Source organism: Pteropus medius, unplaced genomic scaffold (genome assembly GCF_902729225.1).
Source record: "Pteropus medius unplaced genomic scaffold, Ma_sr-lr_union100, whole genome shotgun sequence".
Lineage (NCBI taxonomy): Eukaryota > Metazoa > Chordata > Mammalia > Chiroptera > Pteropodidae > Pteropus > Pteropus medius.
This window is the reverse complement of record NW_024352789.1, coordinates 1,444,850-1,457,361: the sequence shown is the minus strand read 5'-3', so window position 1 is coordinate 1,457,361 and position 12,512 is coordinate 1,444,850. Positions and strand designations below refer to the sequence as shown.

The 12,512-nt window shown below is 65.7% G+C and overlaps 2 protein-coding genes across 2 annotated transcripts in view; both read right to left on the bottom strand.

The window, feature by feature from the left end:
• DENND4B (DENN domain containing 4B) overlaps nucleotides 1-8,120 on the bottom strand; it is a 13,689-nt gene extending 5,569 nt beyond the window's left edge. Inside the window, exons 1-16 of the mRNA XM_039849820.1 lie at nucleotides 7,152-8,120; nucleotides 6,060-6,399; nucleotides 5,258-5,510; nucleotides 4,940-5,009; nucleotides 4,592-4,761; nucleotides 4,277-4,521; nucleotides 3,862-3,928; nucleotides 3,709-3,767; nucleotides 3,419-3,563; nucleotides 2,978-3,153; nucleotides 2,763-2,863; nucleotides 2,165-2,380; nucleotides 1,516-1,661; nucleotides 1,046-1,185; nucleotides 831-957; nucleotides 272-478 (exon numbers count right to left, since the gene is read on the bottom strand). Of these exons, the coding sequence (XP_039705754.1) occupies nucleotides 272-478; nucleotides 831-957; nucleotides 1,046-1,185; nucleotides 1,516-1,661; nucleotides 2,165-2,380; nucleotides 2,763-2,863; nucleotides 2,978-3,153; nucleotides 3,419-3,563; nucleotides 3,709-3,767; nucleotides 3,862-3,928; nucleotides 4,277-4,521; nucleotides 4,592-4,761; nucleotides 4,940-5,009; nucleotides 5,258-5,510; nucleotides 6,060-6,399; nucleotides 7,152-7,161 (2,472 nt within the window). The 5' untranslated portion in view covers nucleotides 7,162-8,120. The remainder of the gene's footprint in view (nucleotides 1-271; nucleotides 479-830; nucleotides 958-1,045; nucleotides 1,186-1,515; nucleotides 1,662-2,164; nucleotides 2,381-2,762; nucleotides 2,864-2,977; nucleotides 3,154-3,418; nucleotides 3,564-3,708; nucleotides 3,768-3,861; nucleotides 3,929-4,276; nucleotides 4,522-4,591; nucleotides 4,762-4,939; nucleotides 5,010-5,257; nucleotides 5,511-6,059; nucleotides 6,400-7,151) is intronic.
• Nucleotides 8,121-9,760: 1,640 nt separating this feature from the next.
• The window catches only part of CRTC2 (CREB regulated transcription coactivator 2), a 9,341-nt gene continuing 6,589 nt past the window's right edge, over nucleotides 9,761-12,512 (bottom strand). Inside the window, exons 8-12 of the mRNA XM_039849818.1 lie at nucleotides 11,657-11,728; nucleotides 11,119-11,388; nucleotides 10,897-10,971; nucleotides 10,533-10,719; nucleotides 9,761-10,412 (exon numbers count right to left, since the gene is read on the bottom strand). Coding sequence (XP_039705752.1) covers nucleotides 10,192-10,412; nucleotides 10,533-10,719; nucleotides 10,897-10,971; nucleotides 11,119-11,388; nucleotides 11,657-11,728 — 825 coding nt within the window. The 3' untranslated portion in view covers nucleotides 9,761-10,191. The remainder of the gene's footprint in view (nucleotides 10,413-10,532; nucleotides 10,720-10,896; nucleotides 10,972-11,118; nucleotides 11,389-11,656; nucleotides 11,729-12,512) is intronic.

Here is a 12,512-nt window from a genome sequence, read left to right as displayed (position 1 = left end):
CTCACAGGCTTTGCTGGCCCCTAGTAGTTCCCAGGGCTGCCTCAGAGCCACCCACCATCCCTGCCACCCACCATCCCTGCCGCCCCTGCCACCCTCCGGTCCCCGCTGCTGTCCCCCGACCATGCTCATCCCGCAGGTGCTGTGGGGAACCTGCCGATTCTGGGGCCTGCTCTCAACTCCCCGCGGGCCTGCCTGCCCTGGTCTCCAGGAGTCTCCTTGCCGCAGCCCCCGCGGTGGCACCAGCACCCCGGGGGCCGGCCTGGGCGCCCACCTCGTCGGGGAGCACCACTTTGTGGCTCTCCATCTGGCGCAGCACGTGGTAGGCCGTGTGCAGCGCCTGCACGCGGGACGGCGCCGACCGCACGTACGCGGGCAGGCACAGGAACCACAGCCCGTAGCAGTGCCCCAGCAGGCAGCGCGCCCACAGCTCGGGCACGGCTGCAGACTTCTGCGCCACCCGCTGCGCGACCTTCATCTCCTAGGTGGGGCGGGGACACACGGGATGAGTACAGGGCCAGGGCAGGGCAGGTCTTAAAAACCGCGCGCGCGCGGGAGAAGTGGCCCCCGAGAGCGAGCTGTGCTTGGAGGCAGTGATGCGGCCTCGCCCCGCAGCCCCGGGCAGAGGCCTGGCCCTGGAATGTGGGCAGGTGCCCGGAGCCCTGCAGAGCTCAGAAGACGAAGACGATAGTGATGACAATGGTCACAACGGCTAATGTCTTCTGTGCCAGGCATACGTGAACCCCCCAACGACCTCACACCCATTTCACAGACGAAGCTGGGGCGGCAGCCCTGGGCTGGGCCGGTGCCCCTGTGGGCCGCCTGCGGGGTACCTGCTTGGTACGGCGAGGGGCGGGGCTGCTGGGGGCGCTGCGGGAGGGGCCCGGCACAGGAAGGGCCCCGGCTTGCTCTCGGGGCGACTCGAACAGCTCGGCCCGCAGCTCCGGGAACCCGTCGTAGCTGAGGGGCGGAGGGGCCGCATCAGGTGTGGTGAGCAGTAAGCTAGCCGCGTGGCCTGGGACAAGCAGGGGGCACGAGAGGCGCTCACCAGTACTGGGGACTGGGGTCAGTGCCCTCTGTTGCCGGGGGCTCCTCAGGAGGCGTGATGAAGACGGTGAGCTCGCTCCCGGACAGCTCCTCCAGCTCCACCAGCGGGGTGGGCTCTGGCTTCTCCTGCTCCGGGCGGACCTGGAGCCCCATGGCAGAGCGCGAGCATCAGGACGGCGGGCGTGGAGCGGGGCCGCCGTGTCCCTGTCCCACAGCGGCATCGCCCGCAAAGCACACCCATGGGAGGGAGCAGTCCAGGCCCTGCGGATGCAGCCGGGGCGGGGTCTGGCGGGGCGACGGGAGGTGCGTGGAGCCAGCGCGTGCGGCTGCGCGGCTGCGCACCGTGACTCCGGGGGCACCGGCCCGGGCACGGCCGGCCGAGAGTGGTGCTTATAGTGGCCCTGGGGTAACAGAGACAGCCCGGAGGAGAGCGGAGGGCAGCGGGCACGGAGGGAAGGGCCGGCGGCCAACCTTGTCGACACAGGAGTCGAAGAACTCGAGGGCCGCGTGCCGGGCGGAGCCGAAGGAGCACTCCTCGATGAACTGCGAGAACATCTGCGTGCGCAGCAGCTGCGAGTACAGCTTGTGGCTGGAGCGCTCCCGGGACTTGAGGAAGCCTGGGGGAGCGGGAAGGGGCCGGGGAGGCTGCCAGGCTTCCCTGCCACAGCCACCCGCTCCTGAACCCCTTCCCTGGCCCCCTGCCCACGTGGCGTCCTGGCCATCACAGCCTTCATCTCATCGGCCCCTCTGGCACAACCAGCCCACCCACCAGGCCGACGGGCTCAGCCTCCAGTGCCAGGGTCCCATGGAGTCCGGGTTGTTGGTACCCACTCCCTCAGACAGGGCTTCTCCGAGGCCAGTGTCTCTGAAGAGAGCTCTGGCCATGGGGGTGGCTCAATACAGGCATCCCTGTGCCCAACCCCAGCCCAGGGCTCCCAGGGGGCCGGGCCACAGCCATTACATCGTCCCCCTCCTCCCTCCAAGCCCAGAAGGGTGTGCGGCTCAAGCTGGTGCCCACGAATGTGTTTGCCCAGTAAAGGAACGAGCAACTGGGTGGCCCCAGTCCCAGGGGCCAGCCCTCCTGCGAGACCGTCCCCAAGCAGGGACAGGCTCCCTTTACCCTGCAGGAAGAAGAGGTTGTCCACATCCCGAGCGCCCTCAGAGGGGGCCTTGGTGAGTGGGCGCAGGAAGTCACGATAGCCCTTGAGCAGACAGGCCATGAAGCGGAGGAAGGCGCCCTGCACCTCGCGCTCCAGCCGGGCCCGGCGGCCGCACACGGCCTCATAGTCAGTCAGCAGGAACTCCAGGGACGCCTCCTCCTCCGGCCCGGTGTATGCTGGGGAGCAGGGTGGCCTGAGACCCGGGGCCGGCCCCCAGGGGCTTCCCCAGGCCAACTCTGCACACGGGCGCCTCCACTGCTGCCTGACCACCTCCAGCTGCTAACCGACCTCGCACCGACGCTGAGGGAAGTTACCCCGAGGTGATGGTTTCAAGCCCCGCCAGTGACAAGCTCGACCTTCTCAGTGTATTCAGGAATATTATTAAGACCGTATGCCCCTCCCTCTTGCTTACTTTGGAATTTGAATTTCCCTCACTTCCACCAAATGATACCCCAACTCCTCTAACCTCCTCGGGTAAGGTCTAGCTCTCCACTGGCCTCCCCAGACAGGAGGTTTAAGGTCAATGGCAGTTTCCAGCCTCCCACCCAGGCTTCTCACTCTGATCCAGCTGCTGGTACAGGTTTGTCAGTGTAGCCAGCAGAACCTTGTAGGGCTTGCGGGGCAGGGTCCGAGGAGAGAGGGGCTTCTTGTCCTCAGCCCTGTGAGAGAAGCAGAGGGAAGGAGGGCCGTGGGGCTCATTCGTCTGCGCGAGTGGCGCTCCGGGCTCCTCCGGGCTCCTCCCTGCAGCCCCAGAACGAGAATGGCCCTCTTACTGGAAGAGCGTGTTGGTGTCCAGATCGACGCAGATGACGTCAGCAGGCGGGTCATGCAGGTCGAAGTAGCTGGAGTGGATGCCCACGATGAAGGGCACGGGGGCGCTCAGCACGTCGGCCAGCACCAGCGGGCACAGCGGGATGTAGGGGCACTGCCAGTGCAGCGGGAAGATCATCTGTAGCACGGAGTGCAGACCAGTGAGCAGGGGCTGGGGCGGCAGTCGGGAGTGCGGGGGTCACCGACCTCAAAGTGAGAGGTGCCTGTCCGGGAGGCAGCTTTTGGGGGCGGAGGGCTCCGGAGAAGAGCTCCCACGGGAGCTGTGTGTCCCTGCAGGCTGTGCCCCAGGAGAAGGCCGAGGGGCCCTCCCAGGGGACAGTTCAGGCAGGGGTGGGGCACCCAGAAGAACATCCTGGGGAGGGTGGGCGGGCGGAGGCACTCACGGAGACAAGGGCCTCGCAGACGCTGGTGAGCAGGTCCGGCCGCAGCGAGTGGACAAGCAGTTTGTGCTCCGTGAGCACGGCCAGCAGCAGCGTGATGGCCAGCTCGGGGCCCAGACTCTGCAGCAGCTGCAGGAAGCTGGCACCACTGTGGGCAGCGCCACAGTGGGGGACGGGTCACCAGACCATTCCCCAGTCACTGGCCCAGCCTACACAGACCCTGACAGCAGGGCCAACCTGCCTGGCACCTACCATGTCTCAGGTCGTCAAAGCTCCCAAACCAGGGCACGTACCTGAGGGGCAGTGGAGAGGACACGGGCTGGCAGAGAAGCAGGTTGTCATAGGGAGACATCTGGGAGGCAGAATGGCCACAGGTCAGGGGCTTGGAGGCCAGCCCCTGCCAGCGGCCCCGCTCCCATCCCGCCCAGCCTGGCCTCGGCCCTCACCTGCACCAGGATTCGGGGTCTCTGTGGGGAAGGGAAGGGGACGTTGTGAATGAAGTGGGAGATGTGCCTGGGGAAGAGAGGGGACCGGTCAGAGGCAGACCCCATCGTCCCTCGCCCACCGCCATGTCTGTGCTGTCACCTGCCGCGAGGACTTCACTTGTCCCCGACCTCGGCCTCAGCCATCAGAGCCACCATCATACATAGGATTCGTGCGAATTGGAAGAGAGACACGTCCGCCCCACCCAGGCCGGCATGGCCCCTGCCAGGACTTAGCCAGCAGCCAGACTGGACTCCTGGCCCACGTCCCCTTCAGCCAGTGGCACTTTCCCAGCAGACAGACCGTAGCACCCCATGCCTCCGCACCCCAATCCTCTCCGCTCCCACCCCTCCCCCGTGCAAGGGGGGCCGTGCTCACGCTTCCAAGGGCAGCCGGTGGGGGCCGGAGACGGAGTAGCGGTACAGGAAGGTGAGGAAGGCTCGGAAGGCTGGGAAGGCGGGCCAGCGCGACAGCACAGCGATGGCTCGCCGGCTGCGCACCGCCCGGCCCCCCAGCGCCCGGCCCCGCTCCACGGCGCTCAGCAGGCCCAGGGCCCGAGCCTGCCGCTCTGACAGCCGGTCCCGCGGGAACGCCTCGTAGAACTGCAGGGCGGCCCCGTACACCTGGGGGGGCAGGGGTCAGTCAGGAGGGCCCCGCGCGGCCCACGCCCCTTCCCACGCTCCACGCACCCACCTTGTCACCAGCTGCACCCGTGAGCACAAAGGTGGAGAAGACGGGCACTGGGTATTTGGTGTGAGCAGGCCAGCACTCGATAGTGGCCCCCATGGGCAGGCAGAAGACGGGCACGGACTCGGGCAGCGGGAACGCCTCATTGTCCACCTCTGGGTAGCGGCCCAGCATCTCTGCACCCCCCCGCAGAGTGGGGGGCACCCAAAAGGAGGAGGGTCCATCAGACTCCGGGGGAAGGAACCAGGGGATCCCAGAGAAGCGCCAAGTGGCGAAAGGGAGGTGAGCTCTAGGGACACGGAAGGCGCCAGGGCGGAGGGACGCGGAGGGACGTAGGGGCCAAGGGCTACTCACCGGCCTCATACACCAGCGTGTTGGCCTTGGCCAGGCCCACCTTGTAGCACAAGTACACTGCTGGGCCCCACTGCCCCGGGAACACGAAACACAAGCAGACACACAGCTCAGGTTTCTGGGTTCCATTTCCTCCACCACCCCTAAGCGGTCTTTTGTCTTTAGAACTCCCTCTAATCCCAGTCCCCCAAGACCAGAGTCACCCCTCTGGGCCACCCCTGCCGTTAGAGGCGGTGGGCCTAGGATGCCCTTTGCGGCCAGGGGCCACGCCCTCCCCCTGAGATGCTGCAGGCCTCAGCCCTGGGCCCCGGCCGCACTCACCATGCCCGGGTTGAGGTTGCGGGGCAGGCGGCAGTAAGTGTGAGGCGTGCCCTCGCCCTTGCTGGGCAGCACCAGGCAGAGGTCGGTGATGCCCAGGGCATGCAGCCCTGCCCCCTCTGCGGCCCGCCGGTAAGTGAGGTAGGTGCGGGGATGCCCAGGGCCCGGAGGGGCCAGGTTGGCCGAGTGGCTGTAGGGCGTCGTGTCTAGCACCTGGAAGCCAGGCTTGGGACGCTCCTTCCCCTCGTACAGCACCCTTGGCACAGAGAGCAGAGAGACAGACATGGAGTGTAGGGCGTAGGGGAAAGTCCCCTGTCCTGCCACCGGCCTTGCACCCTCAGCCTCGTCAAACCCCGACCCCGGGAACCACGTCTCCGTGAAGTCTGCCCTCCGAATCCCGCGCCCTCTTGTGCCCGGCTCAGCAACAATCCTTTAAGCCGTCCGTGGCTCTCATACTCATTCATCAATGCCAAGAAAAAAGCTACCATTTACTGACTCTGTGTGAAGGCCCTTCCGTGGATGAGCTCATTTTGTCTTCTCAAGCACCCCATGAGGAGGTATGACTTTCCCCACTTTACAGATGAGGAAAGAGGCCCAGAGGGGGCTCAACACCTGCCCGACGTCACACAGCTACCAAGAAGCAACGTGAGTACACGAACCCAAATCGGTGTGAGGACTAAGGACAAACAGCTTCGGTCCCTCCTCCCAGCCCCGTCGTCAGCCCGCTGTCTTCCCATCCCTACGGTCTGTCCGTCAGCCCATGCCCCCGCCTCCCCCTGGTGTCAGCACGGGTAGGGGCACACACCCTAGCTCCACGAGGGGGGGCTTGTCACGGCCCCTGCGGTAGCAGATGACGGGCTGAGTTCCACCCAGGAGCCCGGCACTGAGTTCCAAGGGGTGGCCCCCCGTGGACGCCTGGATGCATGTGTACCCCTGTGGCACCTCCTCGCCCAGCGCCCTGGCGATGACTGCCACATCAATGATGGGCTCCGCTGGCCGGGGAGGGCGCAGGGGCCCACTGGGTTCGGGAACCCACGTTTCCTCAGGGACGGGCGCTCCGTCCGCTGCAAGCCCAGCTATCACGAAGTAATCCACCAGCCGGGGGGGCCGCTCCTCCGCCATGGCCCCCCCCTCATTCACTGCATCTGGAATGGGCAAGTAGGGGAGAGATGAAGCAAGGCAGGCTGGTGTTGCCATGGCAACCAGGGTGCCCCTCTCGCTCCCCTCCCCTTCCCAGTCCTTTCAAGGAAAGGCAGGATCCGCAGTCAGCCAATCCTGAACTCTCCCGCCTGTGACATCACCAGGCCCTCACAGCCCACCACAGCTCCTTAAAGAGACCAGGGCCCTCCCTCAGTGGTCCCAGCCCTCTCCCCAGAGAACCCCAACTCCATCCCCCTGCACACAGCCAACCCTGGCTCTGACATCCCACTGTTCCTGTACCCCGCCCTCCGCCCCCCCTCCAGTTATAACAGATCAATCTTTTCCGTAGTGCCCTGCAATGTCATCACACATCCTGGCCATGACATAACACCACGCTCACAATCTGTTTCAGGGGTGCTGACGTCCCTGCTCTAGGGACGACACCCTAAGAACTGCGTGAGCTGGCTAAAGGTTCAAGGAGCCCAACTCCAGGCCTGTGAGAACGCCACAAGTGTCCAGGAAAGCCACGAAACCCGAGCTTCAGCGGCTTCTCACCAGACTCGTGTCCTTTTCCCTCACCTCATTCCACTGACCCGACGACAAAATCAGTGCTCCCCACCTCCAAGATCCTTGGGTGTCCCCAGCGAGGACAAAAAAGGCTGTGGGTGACAGTCCCCACTACGCCCATGCCCTCCTCCACGGAGCCCAGGGACGGAAACAGGCCCACAACAGGCCTTCAGTAACTCTGAGTTCTCACCTGCCTCCATGGCCCAGCCCCAAAGAGAGGAGCCGCAGGGTCCTGGGGCCCCCCAGGGTGCAGAAGCTGGGAAAGAGCTTGGTGGGTGGCTAGCAGTGGAGGACAGGACGGGAGGAGTGGGGGGGTGTTTCAGAGGGGAAGGGAGGTGACTTCCTGGAACAGTGGAGGGGAAGCTGCAGCTCAGAGGAAGTGGGCCTATGGGTGTGCGTCCTGGAGCTGTGTGTGGCCGTGGTGTGCGTGTGGGGGGTACCGCTGAAGGTGCCAACACAGCATCCTGCCAGGTGGAACCTCAGAGTAAAGGAGCTGGAGCAAAGCACAGGAGGCACAGATGGCTTCAGGATGTACAGTCAGACTTAACCTGCCACCCCTCCCCAGGGAGCCGGGAGCCAGGGCATCTCATGGAGGGGCCTGGCTCCCTCCTCCATCAGGCCTCTGGACACACACACACATCCCAACTCCAGCTAAATTTAGCCTCCACGTCTGGAAGGTGAAGCCAGGAGTCATCGTCAGCCTCCTGATTTAGCTCTGGGGCACAGCCCCGGCCCTCATAACACCGTAGGCGAATGGGCGCCCCGTGTCCCTGGCAGCGGGCAGGAGCCCTTGGGTGGGCCGAATGGGTGGCCCCCATCCGCAGGGCCTGTACACCCGAGCCTCCCTCATCTAGCCAGGGAAGAGCCCTGCACATGGCTTGCCCTTGCTCCCTGGGGAAGCCAAGGGACACGGACGCCACTCGGGGTCCCAACGCCCCCAAGCCGGGTGACGGGAAGTGCGGGCTGGGGCAGAGGGCGCGCCGAGCGGGAGGCTTCTGAGGAAGGAGCAGGAGCGCAGGAGACGGGCGAGCGGGCCGCTGGGGACGTGACGGCAGCAGCGCCGGCCACCGCGTGACCCGAGCCGGAGGGAGGGGTGCTCGGGCTCCGGACCCGCGGGAGCGAGGGGGTGCAGGGCGCAGCGAGCGAACTCCCCACCGCTTTCACTTCCCCAGGAGAGAGGAACCGGAACCAGATGTGCCGCGCCGGAGCGCAGCTGGGGACCTCCCGCGCCCGCCCGCGCCCCCTCCCTCCCGCCCTGCCCCGCCCGCCGCCCCGCCCGGTCCGGCCCCTACCTGCCTGCCCCGGGACTCCCCGGCCGGCCGGCCCGCTGCGGGCGGCTCGGAGGGCGGGCTGGCGGGCCGGCGGGCGGCGGGCTACCCGGCCCCGGACATGGCGCACCCGACTTGGGCGCCGCTCCCGCCGGGGCGGCCAGGGAAGGAGGAGGAGGCGGCCGAGGGCGCCGGGGCGCGGGGCGCGGTGGACGGAGATCCCGGCGATCCCGGCGTCCCCGCCGCGCTACGCCACGCGGGGACCGTGCTGCGGCGCCGCTCGCTCCGGCCGCGCGCCCCTCCCGGCTCCCGCGGCGCTGGGGGCCGGGTGCTCCTCCTCGCGCCCCGCTTTCTCCGCTCCCCCAACCCCCCCCACCTGGGCCGCGGGCGCCGCCGCTCCCCCGCCCCCCTTCCCGGCCGGCGGCCGTGACCCTGGCTGCGCCCGCCCAGCGCCCGGCCGCCTGCAACACGACCCCTGGCGGCTGGGAGGGCCCCTCGCACGCCCGCGGCTTCTCACCGCGCGGCCGATGCCGCAGGACGCTGACTCGCCGCGGCCCCCGAAGTCCAAGGCGCGCTCCCGTGCCGGCCGCGACCCAGGCGGATGTGGCACCCGGCCCGGTGAAGGCCCGGGGCTGCGGAGACCCAGGTGGCTCCCCCTACTTCCAGGTTTAGGGCATGCTGCATTCCCTCCCCGCTAAGCCAGGAGCTCTCAGTTCTCTTTTCTGCAAATGACAAGAGCTTTGGAAAGAGGAAGAGGAGAGACCAGGACTGCAGGACGTGGAAGGGTAGTGGAGCTGGGGTAACGGGCGCCCGGCCCGCTGAGCGTGCCCGGAGTGACCAGGATCCCTGGTCAGAGCGCTGCCACCCCAGCCAGAGGGGACCCCCTCTGGCACCGTCCCATCCACACTCCAGCACCTGCCAGCGATGAGCGGAGAGGGGAGGGCCAGTGCAGACCTAGCGAAGGGATGGGAATGAGACCTGGAAGCCTGGGATCACAGGCTGGCCAGGCACGACTCGCCTGACTTCTCAGTCCTATAGTCTTAAAAGGCCGTAAAGAAGGGGGAGCCGAGCCCAGCCCCAACTGGTGTCAGCAGTTGTTAAGTCCTCTCCCCTTGGGAGCCTCACCACGAGGCCAGCCACCTCTGAGGAGAACTGGGGTCACTCCACCAGAGTCCAGACCTGAGTCCAGCCAGCAGCTGCCTCCCCATCAACTCCCTGCCAGGCCACAGGGTGAGGAAGGGCCATAGCTCGTCTGGCCAGTCAGAGCCCTGTCCCCATGCCGCAGCAGGTCCTTGAATGCATGGGAGGGCACCTGAAGGCACACGTGCTGCCACGGGAGCCTCTACCTAGCCTGGACCCCCATGTCCAATGCTGGGAACAAATTCTGAGCCTGGGCCGGGGGAGGGGGCCAGGGAGGGCGCTCCACAATCCACAATAGAGCTGAGAGGATGCAAACGGTGAAAGGTGAAAAGGTTTGTGCCAAGGACCCCCTAGGTCCCCAGCTGCACCCAAAACAGTAGCCAACCACACAAAGGTTTGATATTTTTTTATTAACATATAATATATTTAATAAAAAATAATATCCACTCTGGCTCTCTCCTCCACTGCAAAGGGAAGAGTGGTGAGGAGGGGCTGGCACTGCCCACCCCTAGGCATCTGGACTAGCCCCGCCTCCGGGGCTCCCCTCTACCCGCCCTTTCTCCAACAGGCTCTGACCTCCAGACAGACCGTTCAAAGTTACAAGTGCTTTAGACCCTCCCTTGAGCTCCCCCAGGCCCACCCCTTGTGCAGAATTCAGGAGCCACCTGGACAAACCCCTCGCTTTTTATCATTCTCAGGACCCCGCATTCACGTTAGAAAGGATCCGGGGGCAGAGAGTGGAGTCTCTACTGGCCGGGGGGAAGGGAGAGGAGGGACGGTGATGGGGAACAGGGCCAAGACGAGGGGAGGCGACACGCGTCCTCACTGTAGCCGGTCACTGCGGAATGAGTCCTCCACAGCAGGGTCCGGCAGCAGGGCACAGGGGTCGCTCAGCATGCTGAGCCCCTCCAGGCCCAGCGGCTCCATGCGCAGCTCGTCCTCCAGCCCCAGCCCGAGCTCCAACCCAGCCGCTGACACCTCGAAGCCAGGCACGGCGGCCAGGGCCGCTGCGATCTCCTTAGAGAAACCAGGGGAGGGGTCGCCTGTGGGCGGAAGAGCAAGGTGAGGACCCCGTGCCCTGTAAACCTGCCAGGCCCCCTCGATCTCCCATGGATGCAACACTCCCCACCTCCAGCCTGCGTCCCCGCCCACACCTCTCTCACCTGTGAGGATGACGTTAGGCCCTGAGCCAAGGCGGGAACAGTGGGTCAGGTTTTGGTGGTTGAGGGCATGGGGGTCCTGGAGGCCGCTCACTGGCCCCTCACCCCCCGAAAATCCAGACCCTTCTGAAAAGCCAGGGGGATCCAGCGCCAGGCTGGCTGACGGGCTCTGCATGCTGAACTGCTCCAGCTAAGGACACACAGACACACCTTGAGACAGTGGGCCTCAGAACAAGGGACCTGCCTGCCTCGGCGAACGCATCCCCCCCGCACCCCGCCTCGGAAACAAAACCAGAGACACGGGAAGGTGGCAGCAAGCATAGAGAGAGAGGCGAGCACGGCCCCAAAGTAGGTGTGGGCACCGCACCTGCTGAGACAGCGCACGCCAGGAAGAGAACGTGGCAAAGCGGCAGCCGTCTGGGTGCGAGCCGTGCGCAGACAGCCGCGGGGGGAGGAAGAGGGGCCCCGAGTCCGCAGCGTCCCCTGGAGGAGCGAGGGTCTCCCGCTCACTGCACCCGTGACGCCACTCAAGCCCCTCTGAGTGCTCCCAGCCCCTCCCCTGCTTCGGAGCTCGGGACCTGGTACTCACGTCCCCCAGGCCGAAGTCTCCCGCCGGCCGGTGATAAGACCGCTGCCCGTGCCCGCTGGAGCTGGGTGGGTAGAGCGGCCCGCCGTGCGGCTGCCTGCCTGGGGGCTGCCTGCCTGTGGACGGCACTGAGCAGGCCTGAGCGGGCAGCCCCGGCTGCTGCAGAGGCTTTGGGGTAGGTGGCTGGGTAGGCAGAACCAGACTTGGGGGGCTGTAGGGGTATGGAGGCAGCCGCTGGTCGGTGGGCAGTTTACTCGTGTCCAGGGGGACGCCCTACAGAGAAGCAAGAAAAAAGAGGCACGCTTACCTTTCAGTGTGGCCCCAGAAAGAACTCTTAGGACTTCCCACCCTGGGAAGCCGCGACCACCCTCAGCACAAACCTGACGCCCAACGCTCCCGCGGACACCCCGGGACCGGGCGCAGGTCCTCAGCACTGCTTATCAAAACGGAATGACTGGGCCAGGCTAACATGAGGACAAGTTTGAATCCGGTCCAGAAGTAACCCTTTCCTACACCTGCTGCTTTAACGACCATCACTAACCGAATACTTGTGACACACCTCACAGGTGCCTGACAGCACGACCATGAACTTGAGAACTGCTATTCGAAAGCCCTTTGAAAAGGCCAGAGGGAGTGAGAGAGGAGGAAGGAAAAAGGAGGGAGGAAGGGAGGGAGGGAGGTGAGGGTCACTCCAGGCTCTGAGAGCAGGGCCCGCGCCGGCCTGGCCTCAATGTCTCCTACAGAAAAGGGGACCTGCATCAGATGGAACACGGAACACACATTCCAGGCATGAGCAATGAAGGAGGACGACAAGGCAGGGCAGGGCAGAGAGGGAGCAGGACAGAAGGACGGGGAGGGAGGGAGGAGCTAGGATCGCAGCAGCGAGAAGCCCTCAACTAGGAGCTTCCGGTTCTGGGCCCGCGTCTTTCCAACGTGCGCCGTGGACTCGGGAAAGTCACTTTCTCTCTGAGCCCCCGTCTCCTCATCTGCGACATGAAGGCTCTGGGCTCCATGACGTGAGAGACTCTGAGTCTACGACATCATGGAAAAAGGAAAGGCGACAGGCGAGGGCATAGGACAGGATGGCGGCCTGAGCAAAAAGACAGACAAGGAAAGGAAGGCAGGAGCCAAGAGGGAGGAGAGGGAAAGGACGAGCCGGCGCACACCGAGGCCGGCGCCGAGGGCTTCCCACGTGCTCTGCGGTCCTACCCTCGTTTAACGGATGGGGACGCCGAGGCGCACAGAAGCCAGACAACTGTCCCCTAGTGAGCTGCGGAGCCAGGGTTTGCGCGCTTAAGCTGAGAGAGGACGGACGAGATGGATAAAAGACGGGCAGCCGGAGGACAGGAATGGACGGGCGTGCGTGGGGCGAGGCGCGCGGGAGTTTGGGGAGAGGA